General features: G+C 42.7%; 1 protein-coding gene and 1 long non-coding RNA gene across 2 annotated transcripts in view; both read left to right on the forward strand.

Moving 5' to 3' along the window:
• The window catches only part of LOC139022819 (uncharacterized), a 278,818-nt gene that overhangs the window by 106,254 nt on the left and 150,715 nt on the right, over nt 1-21,849 (forward strand). The gene's annotated exons all lie outside the window — the stretch shown is intronic.
• The window catches only part of LOC111982774 (carboxypeptidase D), a 35,899-nt gene that overhangs the window by 3,461 nt on the left and 10,589 nt on the right, over nt 1-21,849 (forward strand). Inside the window, exons 3-6 of the mRNA XM_024014363.3 lie at nt 14,153-14,295; nt 14,574-14,743; nt 15,091-15,399; nt 15,733-15,845. Coding sequence (XP_023870131.1) covers nt 14,153-14,295; nt 14,574-14,743; nt 15,091-15,399; nt 15,733-15,845 — 735 coding nt within the window. The remainder of the gene's footprint in view (nt 1-14,152; nt 14,296-14,573; nt 14,744-15,090; nt 15,400-15,732; nt 15,846-21,849) is intronic.

The raw sequence follows: 21,849 nt of genomic DNA on the forward strand, positions 1-21,849 counted from the left end.
TTTGTGATTTCTAATGTATTTTTTTCTCCTTCATAATTTGTTTAATTTCCATTTCTTGACAAAATATCTTCACCTGCTTTTTTTGAATGTTTACCTCATTATCCCACCTCACCTCTCTCAGAACAATCACACATTATTGTTGAAACAGAGAGCGGAGTCCTGCGTTGCCATGACGATTAAGTCAATTGGGGTCAATTTTAAAATGTTCTCTTCTCAGAGACTGACGACATCATGTGGTATATTTACCTCTCAGGCGTTCATAATCAGCTGGATATCAGGTTTTACTCAGCTCAGTGTTGTATGAGTTCATGGAGACACCTTGAAATGAATATTGAATGAAATGTAGGCCTATAGTAAGGGAATAAAGGATATATGATAACATGTAAAGTGTGGACAGACTTACTGTTTGTAATTGGGACAAAGCCCAATGTGTCTAGCTACTAGACATCACCATTCTGCCATGAAAACGGGTTAATTAATTAGTGTGGTGGTTTCCTCTGTCTTTGCTACTGTACATTTTCCATGGCCCAATTTTCACTGAATATATTTCCCTCGACTCATTTTGGATCTATTTGAGAACCAAACCAGCATAGCCACAGCTGTAATTGTCTGTCTAGTCTTGATTTAAAACCCCACTAATTAGGCTATTGAATCAGAGTACGACTTTGAACATACAGGTGTTCCATTGCGCTGACTTCACTATCTAGTAGAGCAGCTGTGGCAGGGGACAACAGACCCAGCTAGCTAGTATTGTATTATTCACCCCTGCAGGACAGACCTGCTCTCTGTTCTCTCTTCACAGAAAGCGTGACTGGTCTCAGGTTATCCTATCCGTCTTTTACGAGGTGTGTGTGTGTGTGTGTGTGTGTGTGTGTGTGTGTGTGTGGTGTGTGTGTGTGTGTGTGTGTGTGTGTGTGTGTGTGTGTGACACCACCTGTCCATGCAGCTTGCTGTCCCCCCCCTTCATGTTCAGGAATACCAGTGTCTGTGGTCCATAGGCAGTAACCGGACCCCCAGTCTCTGTTGTGCTGTGTGGCTGTTGTCAGGTCAGGGGTTTGGAAAGAGAGCCAGACAAGGAGCGATGAGATGATACTCTAATCTGAGTCTGAAGGTTTCAGGTGACCGTCAAGGCTTTTCCTGTATAGACGTGTGGCGTCATCACCCTGTGTGTAGGGGTTGTATATTCTCAGCCATTCCTCAATAATCCCAGAATCTGCTCTAACAGACTGCCTCTGCTTCAGTTGTAAATTATGACTCGGCAGAAGACTAATTCTGGTTTCTTCATTACTCACCTGAATCTAAATTGACCGCCTCTGTGGTTAATGGAGACTGCAGGAGGTCTGTGCATCAGAGGAAATCTGTTTTCTATAAGCACTACCAAAGGAACAGCAGAGGTGTCATTTAAAGGTGAAACTAGGAAGTGTAAAGTTTAGGTGTCTTAACAAGTATTGAAATATGACTCAATTCTCTGATGGTATTTGAGAATAGACTTACACAATGCTCAATGAGGAAATGACAGGAGTGAAATGTACCCAATGATATTGTAGGATCTTATTAGAACATTACAAATGTGAGTTTAGAATCTAGATAATTGTCATTGTGACCTTCCAAGAGGTGACTGTTGAGAGAGCGAATGATAGGGAGGGAGAGAGAGAGGTAGAGAAAATAGGGAGGGAGGGAAAGTTTGGGTTGACTTGGATAATTGCAATAGTGACTGATAACCTTTTGGCAAGCTTTTTTTGTAGACCAATTTTATAGCTAGTTTATCTTTTTCCTCTATGCCAGAGGTGTCAAATTCATTCCATGGAGGGCCTAGTGCAGCGTTTCCCAAACTCGGGCCTTGGGACCCCAAGGGGTGCACGTTTTGGTTTTTGCCCTAACACTATTCGGCTCATTCAGATGATCAAAGCTTGATAATTAGTTGATTATTTGAGTAAGCTGTGTAGTACTAAGGCAAAAACCAAAACGTGCACCCCTTTGGGTCCCAAGGCCCAAGTTTGGGAAACCCAGGCCTAGTGTCTGCTGGCGAGGGGAGTTCCTATACTAATCAGTGACCTTAATTCATCAATCGAGTACAAGGGAGGAGCAAAACATGCAGACACTTGGCCTTCCGTGGATTGACACATGCTCTATGCTATTTTCTACTGTATTTGACATACCCATAGTTTACACAGGGATATAGGCTACTCCCAGTTGATTCAAGGCTTTTTCTCTAGATGTACACTGAGTGTACAAAACAGTAACACCTGCTCTTTCCATGACCTAGACTGAGCAGGTGAATCCAGGTGAAAGCTATGATCCCTTATTGATGTCACTTGTTAAGAATTTTAAGCCTTGAGACAATTGAGACATGGATTGTGTATGTGTGCCATTCAGAGGGAGAATGGGCAAGACAAAATATTTAAGTGCGTTTGAACCGTGTATGGTAGTAGGTGCCAGGCGCACTGGTTTGTGTCAAGAACTGCAACGCTGCTGTGTTTTTCACGCTCAACAGTTTCCTGTCTGTACCAATAATGGTCCACCACCCAAAGGACATCCAGCCAACTTCACACAACAGTGGGAAACATGGGCCAGCATCCCTGTGGAACGCTTTCGACAATCCATGCCCCGACAAATTCATGAACTGATAATTCATGAAGTTTATAAACTACTTGGGCTTGTAGTCTATTTATAGCCTAAATCATTTTAACTAGCCTAGTCCTTTTACTCACCAGCAATACCCAGTGCTCTGTTTCTGACTGTTCATACTTGGATGACAACAGTCAGTTCTGTTGTTCTTGGTACCCTGTGGTATCTTTTATGTCCGGTTTAGTGTTTGTTATTTAACATGAGGCTGAAATGAGAACCACTGGACCTACTATTAGGGATGTAAGGATTCACCTGTACGCATCGGTCACCCATTCAAATAGTTAAGATAGGAGTGGATCGGTCCACGGGACCCCAAACCGATCCAGATGTAGATACTCGGTCAGAAAAACAGTACAAATCATTGGTTAAGGAACATTTTTTGCTCATATTACTTTCTTTCTACCTTCTAAAAATACTTAATCTTTTGTGACAACTGTGTTGATCTACAAGTCATGCTGCATTCCGAATAACCCCAGGCCATATCAGTATTCTGGTCAAACTTCACACTGTGTGCCCTGCTTCATGTGTTGACCAAAGAGAGGTATGCAGCTTATTGCTGATCTTGCACATCTGCGTAGCACCTTCATCATTCAAATGCCTGTAAAATGGCTTGCGCAATATTAGGCTTTATTATTGATTTGATAAGTTATCAAATGCGGAATATACCGGAATATAAGTAAACCACCAGAGACACAACTCATATGGCTATAGCCTACCTGCTGAACATGGCTTACATTAGATTTGATTTTGATCGGGTTCACCATCAGCTATAGTTTTGGTAGTTTTGCTTTATACGATCACTATATATGGTCATTTTTAGATATACAGGGTAAAGATGATCATTTCAAAATGATGACGGCCATCATCACTTTTGCGAGCGAAGCAGCACTGCATGGTCAAAAAAGGGAGGAGCTTACTCCATAACTTCCAAACGGTCAAAACCATTTCAGTTTGAGACTGGGTGAAATCCAAAGTTGTGCTATATATTCATTGGTTATGTCATGGCTAATTTTGTAAAAGATAAATATTGATACATTACTAGCTCAAACAATTTTAATCTGCAGAAATGGGTGATCAAAAGTGGGGTTAAAAAAACAACATACATTGCCTCCCCTTAATCTAATAGCGGGGTGGTAGATGCCCACTAGGATCCCTTATGGCTCAGGTGACTACGTACACCATCAACACATACATCAGACCAGGGGCGCAACTTTCACTGGGGACGGGGGGGCACCCCCCACATTCTGAAATTGCATTTTTGTCCCCCCAAGTTTTATCATTGGAATGTGATACAAAAAGTGGCAACGGTGTGATTTTAGGACCACGAGGACGCCTCCGAGTGTCGGGTAGGCTGTTTGGAGTGTTTATCCGACTGGATAAAAAACTAAAGTTATGTCCTCCCAACTTCTAAAACCAAAGTTGCGCCCCTGCAGCAGACAGACCAGACAGCAGCGCAGACAGATCCAGCTCAGAGCGGTCCAGCTCATGAGTTCTATCAGCAGCAGATTTAAATTTAGTGTGGAAAATGAATGTTTATTCACTAAATGTTAGTGCACAGAATCGCATTGATTTGTTTGTTGAATCGCATCGAATCATTTCAAACTAAAACATATCGGTTGGGAGCCATGATACATATGAATCATCTTGAAAGGGAAATATGCACATCCCTACCTACTATAGGTCAGTTATATTTGTTGAGCAAGGCAATTGGTCAATGTGGTTTGGGTGGAAAGCCTATACAAACAGTATTGCAGAGTTGGTAGGCCTAATGCTACAAACAGGCATCACTGCAAACAGACGGAGAACAACAGACATGGTGATTGTAGTGATGACAAGGCTAGTTCTGTGGAATTTCTCTGTTTAAAAGTCTATTGCCATGAGACTCCCACTTGTCTTGTCGAAGTTATGTCTTGTCTTTGGCTGTGAGGTTAATGTAGGGCAATTCTACGGTAATGGAATTATGCTGAGAATCAGATTTTTAACTTAAAATGTATGCCAAACAAAAAACATTGGTTTCAAAGTTCAACAAACCATAGAACTCTATGCATAAGGACAATTTAAAAAAAATTGTACACAGAATATTTTACTAAAACGTATTTACTGGAAGATTGCATATTTGGGTATTCTACACATTGGCTATTATTTGAATGAGCTCCGCTAAAACACGCAGACATGTATTCAGTTACTGTTTGAATGAACGTTGGAATGGGCAAAACGAGTGACCTAAGCAACTTTGAGCATGGTATGCTCATTGGTGCCAGGCGGCCCTGTTCCAGTATCTCAGAAACGTCCGGCCTCCTGGGCTTTTCACGCACAACAGCAGTGTCTAGTGTTTTACCAAGGATGGTGTGACAAATTAAAACCATCCAGTCAGTGGCAGTCCTGTGGGCAAAAAAACAGCTTGTTGATGAGAGGTCGAAGGAAAAGGGCAAGAATCGTGACAGCTAACAGGGGGGCCACAAACAAGCAATTAACGACTCCGTACAACCGTGGTGTGCATAACGGCATCTCGGAACGCACAACTTGTCGGTCCTTGTCACAGATGGGCTATTGCAGCAGGTGACCACGTCTGGTTCCACTCCTATCAGTTAAAAACAAGAAGAAGCGGCTCCAGTGGGCATGTGATCACCCACACTGGACATTTGAGGAGTGGAAAAACATTGCCTGGTCTGACGAATCTCGGTTCCTGTTGTCCTCATCCTGCATGTTGTCAACTGTACAGGCTGGTGGTGGTGGTGTAATGGCGTGGGGAATGTTTTTTTCCTGACAGATTAGGTCCCTTGATACCAATTGGGCAATGTTTCCATGCCCCGAAGAATTCAGGCAGTTATGGAGGCAAAAGGGGTCCGGTACTAGCGATTTATCTACAGATATACCTTGAAAATCAAGGTTGAATACCTACTATTCCTGCAGTGAGGAGTGGTGAGAGAGCCTCATTCGGGTCCAAAATATGATAAAAGTGATTAAAGGTTATAAAAAGGTTATAAAATCTAATGATACCTAGTATTATTAAAGATTTTGATATAGGCCTACTGATTTAATCAACGTGTCAAATGGAGTAGTCAACTGTTGCTTTCTGTATAGCAAAGCCCATGTTTAACACGTGCTTCATTCTTCAATCATACCTTCATTCTTCARTCATACCTTTGTGCACCCCCACTTTTATACAATCTGGCAGGGGGTTTGGGRGTCATACCACTGAATGTTTGCATTTTTAAAATCATTTTCCTGCATTTCTATATTGTTTCTCAAACTAAATATTACTTTATTCTCAAGAGAAGACAAGTTTAATGTTAAAGATTATCTTACTTAAAAAATTGTCCTGATCATATAGGGCTAGGCCATATCCAAAACAACTGGTCCTGATCATATAGGGCTAGGCCATATCCAAACAACTGGTCCTGATCATATAGGCGAGCCATATCCAAAACAACTAATGGTCCTGATCATATAGGCTAGGCCATATCCAAACAACTAAATGGTCCTGATCAATATGGGCTAGGCCATATCCAAAACAACTAAATGGTCCTGATCATATAGGGCAGGCCATATCCAAAACAACTAAATGTCCTGATCATATAGGCCTAGGCCATATCCAAAACAACTGGTCTGTCATATAGGCCTAGGCCATATCCAAAACAACTGGTCCTGATCATATAGGGCAGGCTAGGCCATATCCAAAACAACTGTCCTGATCATATAGGGCTAGGCCATATCCAAAACAACTAAATGGTCCTGATCATATAGGGCTAGGCCATATCCAAAACAACTAATGGTCCTGATCATATAGGACTAGGCCATATCCAAAACAACTAAATGTCCTGATCATATAGGGCTAGGCCATATCCAAAACAACTAACGCACTGAATTCATACATTCATTTTTATGTGAAGTCATGTATTTCACTCCAACTCATTTGACTAATCGGGAGGTGAAGTCGTTAAAGTATAAATCATTTGGTGTATTCGGATGGAATCAAGGCATTAGAATGTACCAGAGGCCACCAAAATAGAGCTCGTTCTGCAAAGTAGCCAGCCAAAACTCCCTGGCTGGCTACTTGTTCTATTTGGCTGGCTACTCCATGTAGTTAGGAAAACACTGGATGAGGGTGTGTCACTCACTGTGTATAGCCTATCCCAGGGGAGAATGACTGCCCCTCACTGAAGCCACAGAAGTTCAAGGCTGACCACGGTACTGCAGGTATTGTTAGCAGAAAACAGGATCCCCCATTATAGTGAATGAAAAACTCGAGTTACTCAGAGGGTCAGCCTGCAACTCATTTCCTGGAGTACTCAGACGGCGCATGTTATGTCACAATGTGACGTCATCTTAACCGACTTCATTTGGCTTAATGCGCTATTGAGTCTGCACATAGGAATGAATGGTGTCACGTGACTGATAGCTTTGTCCAGTCATACTGTGTGTATATACAGTCATTGTGGAGGGTGGGCTGATAGGCTAGAGGTCCTGTCGTGAGCTCGATGTTTGCTCTCTGATATGGTCTAAAATGACATGTCATATTATACACACATCACAGGTGCTGCCGGGCAAATCATTAAACACGAAAAAGTCACTAAGATTACTCTTATTTGGAGCATTGTTACAATGCACACTGTACCGTCTTTTTCATGCTAAGGTTATTAGCCAGTGTCCATAGAGGCACTGTCAGAGACAGCCTAGGCCTGTTGCACCCTGCTGGTGTCACCATATGGGACTATCCCCTGAGAACCATCCTGAACAACATCCCTAAAGTTCAGGCACTGCCCTGTTGATCTGTTTCACCACAGCTGTCAGCTTAGCACAACTAGACTGGGGTTTACACACACCCTGCCATTAACAGTCATGCAAGGCAGTCCAACATGTTTAGTAATGTTTCCACTAGCATGACTCAAGCAAAATACTATGAAAACTCTATGAAACAGTAGAAATTATTGTTATGCTGCTGCCATAAAGCCTGGCATCAAATATATTTAAATAACCCACCAACTGCCTGTGGTTTTAAACTAAACTCTTTACCAGTCAACCAAACCACAGAACCCAGAATCAATCTGCAGGCCAGGCAGTCACAGTGATGCAGCCATTTGAGACGATGTACAACAGCTGCATGTACCACTCTGGCTTGTATTCTGGCTTGTCCTAGGCTTACTCAGTACTGTGTTAGTAAGGGCTTACCTGTGCTTTCTGATACCTTTCGCTCTCAGTGAGAACTGGCCTAGCACGCACACGTTCAACCCTGATGTATGTGGATTAAACAGCCGCCTTACTGGAGATTGCTTTTTTTTATCTGGTGCCTGGTAAGTTAGTCACTCACTGATGATGGATGGATACCCGCTTCCTTTCGCTTCCGTTTCTCCCCCTCCTCCCTGTCTGTGTCAAATACCTTCTGAAGATTCCTGTACTAGAGCCACGTCCTGTTGTTGGCTAAATCACCCTAGCCGTCTCTGCTGTGCATGTGTCGTTTTGATTATGAAAATTCTGGATCTGTTATGTTGTCTTGCCCACACATGCTGTCTATCATATGCACACAACAGCATTTCTAACCTGAGGCTGGTAGGCTCATTTCAGATGAAAGAGCTGGCCTTGTTGTTTGTGCTGTTTGTCTCATGGGTGGGTGTGTGTGTGGTTATGCACACTAGCATGAATTTGCAAGCTGGATTGTGTCTGTGTAGAGGCGGCAAAGTGACTTGGCCTTGTTTTGTTTGTGTGTGAGGAAGAGGGTTGAGTTTCCTACTTTTATCGGGTTCCGTTAGCCAATAATAGTCGGCTTTTGGACGTTTTTAAAAATTATTATTAAAACAAATATATACATACATACATACATACATACATGCATACGTATATACATACATACTAGAGGTCGACTGATTAATCTGAATGGCCGATTTAATTAGGGCTGATTTCAAGTTTTCATAACAATCGGAAATCGGTATTTTTGGACACCGATTTGGCCGATTTTAATAATTTTTATTTTTTAGATATATATATTTTTTTACACCTTTATTTAACTAGGCAAGTCAGTTAAGAACACATTCTTATTTTCAATGACGGCCTAGGAACGGTGGGTTCAGGGGCAGAACGACAGATTTTTACCTTGTCAGCTCAGGGATTCGTTTTTGCAACCTTCCGGTTACTAGTCCAACGCTCTAACCACCTGCCTTACATTGCACTCCACGAGGAGCCTGCATGGCAGGCTGACTACCTGTTATGCGAGGGCAGCAAGAAGCCAAGGTAAGTTGCTAGCTAGCATTAAACTTATAAAAAACAATAAATATTCACAATCACTGGGTAACTACATGGTTGATGATATTACTAGTTTATCTAGCATGTCCTGCGTTGCAAATAATCGATGCGGTGCCTGTTAATTTCTCATCGAATCACAGCCTACTTAGCCAAACGGGTGATGATTTAGCACTGTCGTTGCACCAAACCTAACCATAAACATCAATGCCTTTCTTTAAAATCAATGCACAAGTATATATTTTTAAACCTGCATATTTAGTTAATATTGCCTGCTAACATGAATTTCTTATAATTAGGGAAATTGTGTCACTTCTCTTGCGTTCCGTGCAAGCAGTCAGGGTATATGCAGCATTTTAGGCCGCCTGGCTCGTTGCGAACTGTGTGAAGTCCATTTATTCCTAACATAGACCGTAATCAATTTGCCAGAATTGTACATAATTATGACATAACATTGAAGGTTGTACAATGTAACAGCAATATTTAGACTTGGAGATGCCACTCGTTAGATAAAATACGGAACGGTTCCGTATTTCACTGAAAGAATAAACGTTTTGTTTTCGAAATGATAGTTTCCGGATTCGACCATATTAATGACCTAAGGCTCGTATTTCTGTGTGTTATTATGTTATAATTAAGTCTATGATTTGATATTTGGTAGAGCACTTTCGTGCGTTTGCCAGCAGCTCTTCACAATGCTTCAAGCATTGAGCTGTTTATGACTTCAAGCCTATCAACTCCCGAGATTAGGCTGGTGTAACCAATGTGAAATGGCTAGCTAGTTAGCGGGGTGCACGCTAATAGCGTTTCAATCGGTGACGTCACTCGCTCTGAGACTTGGAGTAGTTGTTCCCCTTGCTCTGCAAGGGCCGCGGCTTTTGTGGAGCGATGGGTAACGATGCTTCGAGGATGGCTGTTGTCGATGTGTTCCTGGTTCAAGCCCAGGTAGGGGCGAGGAGAGGGATGGAAGCTATACTGTTATACTGGCAATACTAAAGTGCCTATAAGAACATCCAATAGCCAAAGGTATATGAAATACAAATGGTATAGAGAGAAATAGTCCTATAATAACTACAACCTAAAACTTCTTACCTGGGAATATTGAAGACTCATGTTAAAAGGAACCACCAGCTTTCATATGTTCTCATGTTCTGAGCAAGGAACATAAACGTTAGCTTTTTTACATGGCACATATTGCACTTTTACTTTCTTCTCCAACACTTTGTTTTTGCATTATTTAAACCAAATTGAACATGTTTCATTATTTATTTGAGGCTAAATTGATTTTATTGATGTTTTATATTAAGTTAAAGTAAGTGTTCATTCAGTATTGTTGTAATTGTCATTATTACATTTTTTTTTTTTTATCGGCCGATTTAATCGGTATCAACTTTTTTTGGTCCTCCAATAATCGGTATCGGCGTTGAAAAATCATAATCGGTCGACCTCAAATACATACATACAGTGCGTTCGGAAAGTATTCAGACTCCTTCCCTTTTTCACACATTTTATGTTAGACTTATTTGAAAATGTATTAAATTAAAAAAAATCCTCATCAATCTACACACAATACCCCATAATGACAAAGTGAAAACAGGTTTCCAGGAATTTTAGCAAATCTATTAAAAATAAAAGACAGTATCGGAAATATTCAGACTTTACCCCATAATGACCAAGCGAAAACAGGGTTTTTGACATTTCTGAAAATGTATAAAAAAATAAATTTATTTACATAATTATTCAGACCCTTTGCTATGAGAGTCGAAGTTGAGCTCAGGTGCATCCTGTTTCCATTGATCATCCTTGAGATGTTTATACAACTTGATCGTAGTCCACCTGGTAAATTAAATTGATTGGCCATGATTTGAAAAGGTACACATCTGTCTATGTAAGGTCCCACAGTTGACAGTGCATGTCAGAACAAAAACCAAGCCATGAGGTCGAAGGAATTGTCCTTAGAGCTCCGAGACAGGATTGTGTCGAGGCACAGATCTAGGGAAGGGTACCAAAAAATGTCTGCAGTATTCAAGGTCCCCAAGAACACAGTGCCCTCCATCATTCTTAAATTGAGGAAGTTTGGAACCAAGACTCTTCCTAGAGCTGGTCGCCTGGCCAAACTGAGCAATCGGGGGAGAAGGGCCTTGGTCAGAGATGATCAAGAACCCGATGATCACTCTGACAGAGCTCTAGAGTTCCTCTGTGGAGATGGGAAAACCTTCCAGAAGGACAACCATCTCTGCAGATCTCTTCAATCAGGCATTTAATGTTAGTTTCCAGGCAGAAGCCACTCTTCAGTAAAATGACAGCCCGCTTGTTTGCCAAAAGGTACCTGAAGACTCTCAAACCATGAGAAACAAGATTCTTTGGTCTGATGAAACCAAAATTAACTCTTTGGCCTGAATGCCAAGCGTCATGTCTGGAGGAAACCTGGCACCATCCCTACAGTGAAGCATGGCGGTCATGCTGTGGGGATGTTTTTCAGCGGCAGGGACTGGGAGACTAGTCAGGATCGAGGGGAAAGATGAACGGAACAAAGTACAGAGCGATCCTTGATGAAAACCTGCTCCAGAGCGCTCAGGACCTCAGACTAGTGCGAAGGTTCACCTTCCAACAGGACAATGACCCTTAGCACACAGCCAAAACAACACAGGAGTGGCTTCGGGACAAGTCTCTGATTCTCTTTGAGTGGCCCAGCTAGAGCCGGACTTGAACCCAATCGAACATCGCTGGAGAGACCTGAAAAATAGCTGTGCAAAATGCTCACCATCGTACCTGACAGAGCTTGAGAGAATCTGCAGAGAAGAATGGGAGAACTTCCCAAATGCAGGTGTGCTAAGCTTGTAGCATCATACCCAAGAATAATCAAGGCTGTAATCACTGCCAAAAGTGCTTCAACAAAGTATTGAGTAAAGGGTCTGAATACTTATGTAAATGTTTTTGATTTTTAATACATTAGCAAATGTTTTTGCTTTGTCATTATCGGGTATTGTGTGTCGATTGAGGCATTTTTAAATATTTTTTTTTAATCCATTTTAGAATAAGGCTGTAACGATGTGGGAAAGGAGTCTGAATACTTTCCTTATGCATGGTATGTAAACCATTTTTTTAAATCGAAAAGCCGATTTCAAATAAAATTGGTGCCGGCCAATTGTCTGGGAGAAGACAATCACATTGCAAAATAATGCTTTTTAGCTTATTCATTGATTGAAATATCAGTCAATGGAAATACATTTGATGGTCATGCTTATCGGTCTATAGGTTACTTTGTATCATTTAGTGGAATTAAATTGGCACGTGTGTACAGTATATTCGCTATGTGCAGTGCATTCGGAAATTATTCAGACCCCTTGACTTTTTTGTTTTGATACAGCTTTATTCTAAAATTGATTACATTGTTTTTTAAATACCTTTTAGAATAAGGCTGTAACGTAACAAAATGTGGAAAAAGTCAAGGGGTCTGAATACTTTCCAAATGCGCTGTATCTTATTTATCACACGTGCAAAGCATAGAGAGATACAAAGCCTTTGAGCAGAAAATCTGTCAGACATCGCGAGAGCTGCTTATACAGCATCTCAAACAGCAAAAGCATAGGCAACAAGAGGCATGCTTCATCAGCGCGTCATACACCTATGCATTTTGACAACATATTTTTAATTGATTAAAACCTGAAAGTTTACCACATATGAGGTATGTTTTACCTTGCTTCAAAGTAAGCTATCCACAATCTGACCATGTCCGTGGAGGCAATTATTCTACATCAACTTTCTTTCATTGTCCAGTAGCCAAAGGCGCAATCGTAGTCATATTAGCAACACATGCTAACGTTAGTTGTAGCATATTAGTTATCCCCTCTTTCTAAATTTCGAATGGGTATTTTCATCTGTCGCTCGCATGTGCGGTGCACTTTTGACAACAGTTTTCCCGCTAATTGCATTATGGTTCGAACATTTTCGCTACTGCCTTGTGTGCATTGCTGTGTTTATAATGTGAAAAAATAGTTAATCAAAATGTTAAGCTAAATGTAATAATCTGTTGCATCATACTCAATGCTTTTTAACTTGTTTTTATGTAGCCTATGCTTACTGGTTGTATGAATTTGCGATCAATTGTCCCACAGTCTGTTTGGAATAGGCTATTTCTTTCTCAACAAGCTGACCAATACAATAGGCCTAGGTTAATTTTTCTACTATGGGGACTATGGTAGATTGACATAGGCTATTGATTTTGCTGTTGCTTACTCATCTTGTTGGCTGAGGAAAAGTCAATGTGGACAGTTATTGTAACATCTTCAAAGTGTGCAACATATTTCAATAAGATGGACCACACATGGTTGCATCCAGGTCTTGCATGGTCTAGTACATTTCTGAAATGTCCGGTAAATTTTAAAAGCTGCCGGTCAAATTTCCGGCACCACATTTTCCAAATGGAAACCCTTATTGGGTTACAGCGCCCAGTCATGGCAATCCTCCAGAGGCCTACTGCCTGCAACCCTGCCTGGGCAGCAGGTGGCACTAGGACACAGCAAAAACATTCCTCCACCAGGCAGCCCTGGACTGGAGGAAAGGCTGGTGCTGGCCACAGCCACTTTGGATTTATCAACACCTTTTAGCCTACTTAAAAAAAACAAACACTTATTTTACCAGTTTAGTTGACTGAGAACACAGTCTCATTTACAGTAACGACCTGGGGAATAGTTACAGGGGAGAGGGGATGATTAAGTGACCATGATGGTATGAGGGCCAGATTGGGAATTTAGCCAGGACACCAGGGTTAACATCTCTACTATAACAATAAGTGTCATGAGATCTTTAGTGACCACAGAGAGTCAGGACACTCGTTTAACGTCCCATCCGAAAGACAGCACCCTACACAGGGGAATGTCCCCAATCACTGCCCTGGGGCATTGGGATATATGTATTTTTTTAGACCAGAGGAAAGTGTGCCTCCTACTGGTCCTCCAACACCACTTCCAGCAGCATCTGGTCTCCTATCCAGGGACTGACCCTGCTTCGCTTCAGAAGCAAGCCAGCAATGGGATGCAGGGTGGATTGGTGTAGATTTAAGGACATACCTGATTCAAAGCGTTAGGCCTGTGTTCGTGCTGTTGCTTTCATGACCTAAACAGACTTTCTTTTGACAGTTTATTTGTATGCTTGCCCACTTTCCTTAGTTTGTGCTTCCAAACGTGATATTGATGTCTTCATGAGTGGTTTTGAAGCAGAGAGACATTGAAATGTTTGCAGGAATTATTTTTGAAATAAACTACAATTTGTAATCCCTGTTCAGGAGGCATGCAGGACTATAACTACCTGAATGGAAACTGCCTGGAGATCACCATGGAACTGAGCTGCTGTAAATTTCCCCTGGCCTCCGAGTTAAAGAAAGAGTGGGAGTATAACAGGGAGTCACTCATTGCCTACCTGGAGCAGGTAGGCTTTCACAAGACAGTGTCACACTCCAACTTTCAAACTATCATACACATCATTTCATTGCACATATGAATATCTGTAGTATTACTCTCTGGTTCTTACTACTGTACTGTACTACTGTATTTTAATTGAAGAGATTTTTCTGTCTTGACATCCGTTTGCATTAGTTACTGAGTTCTGGGCAGCACTTAGTTATTTGAGCTTATTTTGTTCCCAGCTACTGAGGCAATAGAAACAGTGTTTGAGATCTCTTCTGACTTTATCCTGTTTTCTCCCAGGTTCACATTGGAGTAAGAGGCTATGTGAAGGAAGCTACCAATGGGACAGCTCTGCCTGATGTCAGGATCATGGTGGCAGGCATCAACCATAACCTGACCACGGCCCAGTTTGGTGACTACTACCGTCTGCTGCTCCCTGGGACATACAATGTCTCAGCTATAGCTACAGGGTAAGTACTGCTGGAGGAATGAGCTCCTCTATAGTTGCTACAGTAACTTTGCAGGCACAAGTTACTGTAGTCTTTAACAAAATAAGCATACTCAACTCCTGATTTTAGTTCCTGTCTGTTTTCCTTAGAACTGATTTGTGTATGGTGTTTTCTTACAGGAAGTACATGTATATTTTAGAGCTTGTTACTGGTACTTAACCATGTTACCTGACACTTCCTGGTGAAATACATTTAAAATCACCTGGATGTAGATACACTGCTCTGCACAGGGGTTTTACTTAGTTTTTTGCATTACTAAATGTTTATTTTAACTGCAACAAAATAAACATATTCAATGTCTGTCATAGGTACATGTCCATGACAGTAGTTGGGGTTCAAGTGGTGGAGGGCAAGGCCACCGAGCTCAATTTCACCCTGGCACCCCTGGGAAATGAACCCACAGGTGGCATAACCGTACCCTTTACCCCCACCACCACTACCACCGGCCCTATCACAACCTCTGACCCTGACTCCACCAGCATCGAGACCTCCAGCACCACCTCTGAGATGGGGACCTCTGGGGCCAACGAGAGCTCCACTCCCCAGGAGCACCAGCCCATCCAGCCACAGGACTTCCGCCATCACCATTACAATGACATGGAGCTGTTTCTACGCAGGTACTGTTATGGTTGCTTTATAGCCTTTGCAGTGAAGCATTTAACATTTTATGCTAGCAAGTATAGGCTACCTGGGGCGGCAGGTAGTCTAGTGGTTAGAGAGTTGGACCAGTAACCGAAAGGTTGCTAGATCGAATCCCTAAGCTGACAAGGTGAAAATCTGTCGTTCTACTCCTAAATAAGGCAGTTAACACACTGTACCTAGGTCGTCATTGTAAATAAGAATTTGTTCTTAACGGACTTGCCTGTTAAATAAAATAAATACAAAAAGTAATATTAGGATGTTGGAGCTTGAATTAAATGTGAAAAAGCCTTGTTCTTTCAACACAACAGGTACAGCAATGGGTTCCGTTCCATCGCTCATCTCTACTCCATTGGGAAGTCAGCAGAGGACCGTGAGCTCTACGTCATGGTGATATCAGACAACCCCACTGTCCATGAGCCAGGTATGGATGTGATTTGGTGTAGCTCCAGAAGAGACTATTAGCTCTAAAGCGAGGCCTTCAATCAATGGCTGTTTGTTTTATGATCTAACTTCTTACAGTAACTGGATTGTGTTCATACACTGAAATTCATAGCAGTTCTGCTGTTTTCTTCGGCCCAATTATCTAGCAGCTTCATAGCAAGATGGCGATGACAGACATGGCAGCTCTGCTTCTAGCTCCTAAGCAACTTTTCAGTATTTAATTTTTTTGTGTGTTATTTCTTAAACTATTAGCCCAGAACGTTTTTTGTGTTAATACATAAAGCTGGAAATAGCTTTTGGATATCAGAGCGGCGGTAACTTACCAGCACTACGACCAGGAATACTTCTTTCCCGAATTGGATCCTTTGTTCGCAACCCCCAGGGAAATTTAACTTCTCCCAGAGGCTGCTCCAAGACTCCGCCGGCGGAGAAGAGGTATTCGGAGTGGACTTCTAGTCCGACTCAGGAGGCAGGCACACCATCCACCGCTTCCAATTATATTACTCACAAATGTTCGGTCTGTGGACAATAAAGTAGACAAGCTCAGGACGAGGATCTCCTTCCAGAGAGACATCAGGGACTGTAACATACTCTGTTTCATGGAATCATGGCTCCGGATATACTGTCCCCGTCCATACAGCCAGCTGGGTTCTCAGTACATAGCGCAGACAGGAATAAAGAACTCCGGGAAGAAGGGTGGTGGTGTATGTTTCATGATTAACCACTCATGGTGTGATTGCGATAACGTACAGGAACTCAAGTCCTTTTGTTCACCCGACCTAGAATACCTCACAATCAAATACAGACCGTATTACCTCCCAAGAGAATTCTTTCGGTTATAGTCACAACCGTGTATTTTCCCCCTCAAGCCGATACCACAACGGCCCTCAAGGAACTACACTGGACATTATGCAAACTGGAAACCACATATCCTGAGGCCACATTTATTGTGGCTTGGGATTTTAACATAGAACTTCAGGAGCATTTTCCTCAAATTTTCTATCAGCACATTGACTGTAGTACTCGCGCTGGGAAAATACTCAACCACTGCTATTCTCTCTTCCAGGATGCCTACAAGGTCCTCCCCCGCCCTCCCTTCAGCAAACCAGATCACAACTTTATTTTGCTCCTCCCTTCCTATAGGCAGGAACTCAAACAGGAAGTAACTGTGCTAAGGTCTATTCAACGCTGGTCTGACCAATCAGAATCCATGCTTCAATATTGTTTTGATCATGCGGACTGGGATATGTTCCGGGTAGCCTTGTATAATAACATTGATGTATACACAGATACAGTTGTTCCCACTGACTATTAAAACCTACCCAAACCATAAACTGTGGATAGATGGCAGCATTCGCGCTAAACTGAAAGCGTGAAACGCTGCATTTAACCATGGCAAGGTGACTGGGAATATGGTCGATACAAACAGTGAAGTTATTCCCTCCATAAGGCAATCAAACAGACAAAACGTCAGAACAAATACAAAGTGGAGTCACAATTCAACGGCTCAGACACGAGACGTATGGGTCTACAGACAATCACGGATTACAAAGGGAAAACCAGCCACATCTCGCTTTGAGAATAACACGGTGCCATCGACGCGGCCTGCACTCTGTGGCCGACGTGAGTAAGACATTTAAGCGTGTTAACCCTCGCAAGGCTGCCGGCCCAGACGGCATCCCTAGCCACGTCCTCAGAGCATGCGCAGACCAGCTGGCTGGAGTGTTTACGGACATATTCAATCTCTCCCTATCCCAGTCTGCTGTCTCCACTTGCTTCAAGATCTCCACCATGGTTCCTGTACCCAAGAAAGCAAAGGTAACTGAACTAAATGACTAGCACTCCGTAGCACTCACTTCTGTCATCAAGAAGTGCTTTGAGAGGCTAGTTAAGGATCATATCACCTCTACCTTACCTGACACTCTAGCCCCACTATGATTTGCCTACCGCCCCAATAGATCCACAGAGATGAAATCGCCATTACACTGCCCTACAATACCTGGACAAGAGAAATACCTATGTAAGAATGCCATTTCAGTGTGGTGAAGAAGGCGCAACAGAGCCTCTTCAATTTGGCTTGGCCCCTCAGACCCTCAAACTTTTACAGATGCACAATTGAGAGCATCCTGTCAGGCTGTATCACCGCCTGGTACGGCAACTGCACCGCCCACAACCACAGGGCTCTCCAGTGGGTGGTGCGGTCTGCCCAACGCATCACCGGGGGCACACTGCCTACCCCCCAGTACACCTACAGCACCTGATGTCACAGGAAGGACAAAATGATCATCAAGGACATCAACCACCCGCGCCACTGCCTGTTCACCCCGCTACCATCCAGAATGCGAGGTCAGTACAGGTGCATCAAAGCTGGGACAGAGACTGAGAAACAGCTTCTATCAAGGCCATCTGACTGTTAAATAGCCATCACTAGCCGGCTGACACCCGGTTACTCAACCCTGCAGCTTAGAGGCTGCTGCCCTATATATACACTGCTCAAAAAAATAAAGGGAACACTAAAATAACACATCCTAGATCTGAATGAATGAAATATTCTTATTAAATACTTTTTTCTTTACATAGTTGAATGTGCTGACAACAAAATCAAACACACAAAAATTATCAATGGAAATCAAATTTATCAACCCATGGAGGTCTGGATTTGGAGTCACACTCAAAATTAAAGTGGAAAACCACACTACAGGCTGATCCAACTTTGATGTAATGTCCTTAAAACAAGTCAAATGAGGCTCAGTAGTGTGTGTGGCCTCCACGTGCCTGTATGACCCCCTACAACGCCTGGGCATGCTCCTGATGAGGTGGCGGATGGTCTCCTGAGGAATCTCCTCCCAGACCTGGACTAAAGCATCCGCCAACTCCTGGACAGTCTGTGGTGCAACGTGGCTTTGGTGGATGGAGCGAGACATGATGTCCCAGATGTGCTCAATGTGGTTCAGGTCTGGGGAACGGGTGGGCCAGTCCATAGCATCAATGCCTTCCTCTTGCAGGAACTGCTGACACACTCCAGCCACATGAGGTCTAGCATTGTCTTGCATTAGGAGGAACCCAGGCCAACCGCACCAGCATATGGTCTCACAAGGGGTCTGAGGATCTCATCTCGGTACCTAATGGCAGTCAGGCTACCTCTGGCGAGCACATGGAGGACTGTGCGGCCCCCAAAGAAATGCCACCCCACACCATGACTGACTCACCGCCAAACCGGTCATGCTGGAGGATGTTGCAGGCAGCAGAACGTTCTCCACGGCGTCTCCAGACTCTGTCACGTCTGTCACATGTGCTCAGTGTGAACCTGCTGTCATCTGTGAAGAGCACAGGGTGCCAGTGGCGAATTTGCCAATCTTGGTGTTCTCTGGCAAATGCCAAACGTCCTGCACGGTGTTGGGCTGTAAGCACAACCCCCACCTGTGGACGTCGGGCCCTCATACCACCCTCATGGAGTCTGTTTCTGACCGTTTGAGCAGACACATGCACATTTGTGGCCTGCTGGAGGTCATTTTGCAGGGCTCTGGCAGTGTTCCTCCTTGCACAAAGGTGGAGGTAGCGGTCCCTGCTGCTGGTTGTTGCCCTCCAACGGCCCCCTCCACGTCTCCTGATGTACTGGCCTGTCTCCTGGTATCGCCTCCATGCTCTGGACACTACGCTGACAGACACAGCAAACCTTCTTGCCCACAGCTCGCATTGATGTGCCATCCTGGATGAGCTGCACTACCTGAGCCACTTGTGTGGGTTGTAGACTCCGTCTCATGCTACCACTAGAGTGAAAGCACCGCCAGCATTCAAAAGTGACAAAACATCAGCCAGGAAGCATAGGAACTGAGAAGTGGTCTGTGGTCACCACCTGCAGAACCACTCCTTTATTGGGGGTGTCTTGCTAATTGCCTATAATTTCCACCTGTTGTCTATTCCATTTGCACAACAGCATGTGAAATTTATTGTAATCAGTGTTGCTTCCTAAGTGGACAGTTTGATTTCACAGAAGTGTGATTGACTTGGAGTTACATTGTGTTGTTTAAGTGTTCCCTTTATTTTTTTGAGCAGTGTGTGTGTGTGTGTATATATATATATATATTAGACATAGACATAGACATGGAATCACTGGTCACTTTAATAATGTTTACATACTCCTTAACTCATCTCATATTTACAGTTGAAGTCAGAAGTTTACATACACCTTTGCCAAATACATTTAAACTCAGTTTTTCACAATTCCTGACATTTAATCATAGTAAAAATTCCCTGTTTTAGGTCAGTTAGGATCACCATTTTATTTTAAGAATGTGAAATGTCAGAATAATAGTAGAGAGAATGATTTCTTTCAGCTTTTATTTCATCACATTTCCAGTGGGTCAGAAGTTTACATTCACTCAATTAGTATTTGGTAGCATTGCCTTTAAATTGTTTAACTTGGGTCAAATGTTTCGGGTAGCCTTCCACAAGCTTCCCACAATAAGTTGGGTGAATTTTGGCCCATTCCTCCTGACAGAGCTGGTGTAACTGAGTGAGGTTTGTAGGCCTCCTTGCTCGCACACGCTTTTTCAGTTCTGCCCACAAATTGTCTATAGGATTGAGGTCAGGGCTTTGTGATGGCCACTTCAATACCATGACTTTGTTGTCCTTAAGCCATTTTTCCACAACTTTGGAAGTATGCTTAAGGTCATTGCTCATTTGGAAGACCCATTTATGACCAAGCTTGAACTTCCTGACTGATGTCTTGAGATGTTGCTTCAATATGTCCACATAATTATCCTCTCTCATCATGTCATCTATTTTGTGAAGTGCACCAGTCCCTCGTGCAGCAAAGCACCCCCACAACATGATGCTACCACCCCCGTGCTTCACGGTTGGAATGGTGTTCTTCACCTTGCAAGCATCCCCCTTTTTTCCTCCAAACATAATCATAACCATGGCCATTATGGCCAAACAGTTCTATTTTTGTTTTATCAGACCAGAGGACATTTATTCAAAAAGTACGATCTTTGTCCCCATGTACAGTTGCAAACCGTAGTCTTGCTTTTTTATGGCGGTTTTGGAGCAATGGCTTCTTCCTTGCTGAGCGGCCTTTCAGGTTATGTCGATACTGTGGATATAGATGCGTTTTACTGTGGATATAGATACTTTGTACCTGTTTCCTCCAGCATCTTCACAAGGTCCTTTGCTGTTGTTCTGGGATTGATTTGCACTTTTCGCACCAAAGTACGTTCATCTCTAGGAGACAGAACACGTCTCCTTCCTGAGCGGTATGACGGCTGCGTGGTCCCATGGTGTTTATACTTGGGTACTATTGTTTGTACAGATGAACGTGGTACCTTCAGGCATTTGGAATTCTCTCCCAGGATGAACCAGACTTGTGGAGGTCTACAATTTTTTGTTTCTGAGGTCTTGGCTGATTTCTTTTGTTTTCCCATGATGTCAAGCAAAGAGGCCTGAGTTTGAAGGTAGGCCTTGAAATACATCCACAGGTACACCTCCAATTGACTCAAATGATGTCAATTAGCCTATCAGAAGCTTCTAAAGCCATGACATTTTCTGGAATTTTCCCAAGCTGTTTAAAGGCACAGTCAATTTAGTGTATGTAAATTCTGACCCACTGGAATTGTGATACAGTGAATTATAAATGAATAAATCTGTCTGTAAACAATTGTTGGCAGACATGACTTGTGTCATGCACAAAGTAGATGTCCTAACCGACTTGCCAAAACTATAGTTTGTTAACAAGAAATGTGTGGAGTGGTTGAAAAACAAGTTTTAATGACTCCAATCTAAGTGTATGTAAACTTCCGACTTCAACTATATACTGTATTCTATTCTACTGTATTTTAGTCAATGCCACGCCAACATTGCTTGTCCTAATATTTATATTTTTCTCAATTTGATTATTTTACTTTTAATGTGTGTATTGTTGTGAATTGTTAGATACTACTGCACCAACAATAACATCTGCTAAATATGTGTATGTGACCAATAAA

This window comes from Salvelinus sp. IW2-2015, linkage group LG22 (assembly GCF_002910315.2).
Source record: "Salvelinus sp. IW2-2015 linkage group LG22, ASM291031v2, whole genome shotgun sequence".
NCBI lineage: Eukaryota > Metazoa > Chordata > Actinopteri > Salmoniformes > Salmonidae > Salvelinus > Salvelinus sp. IW2-2015.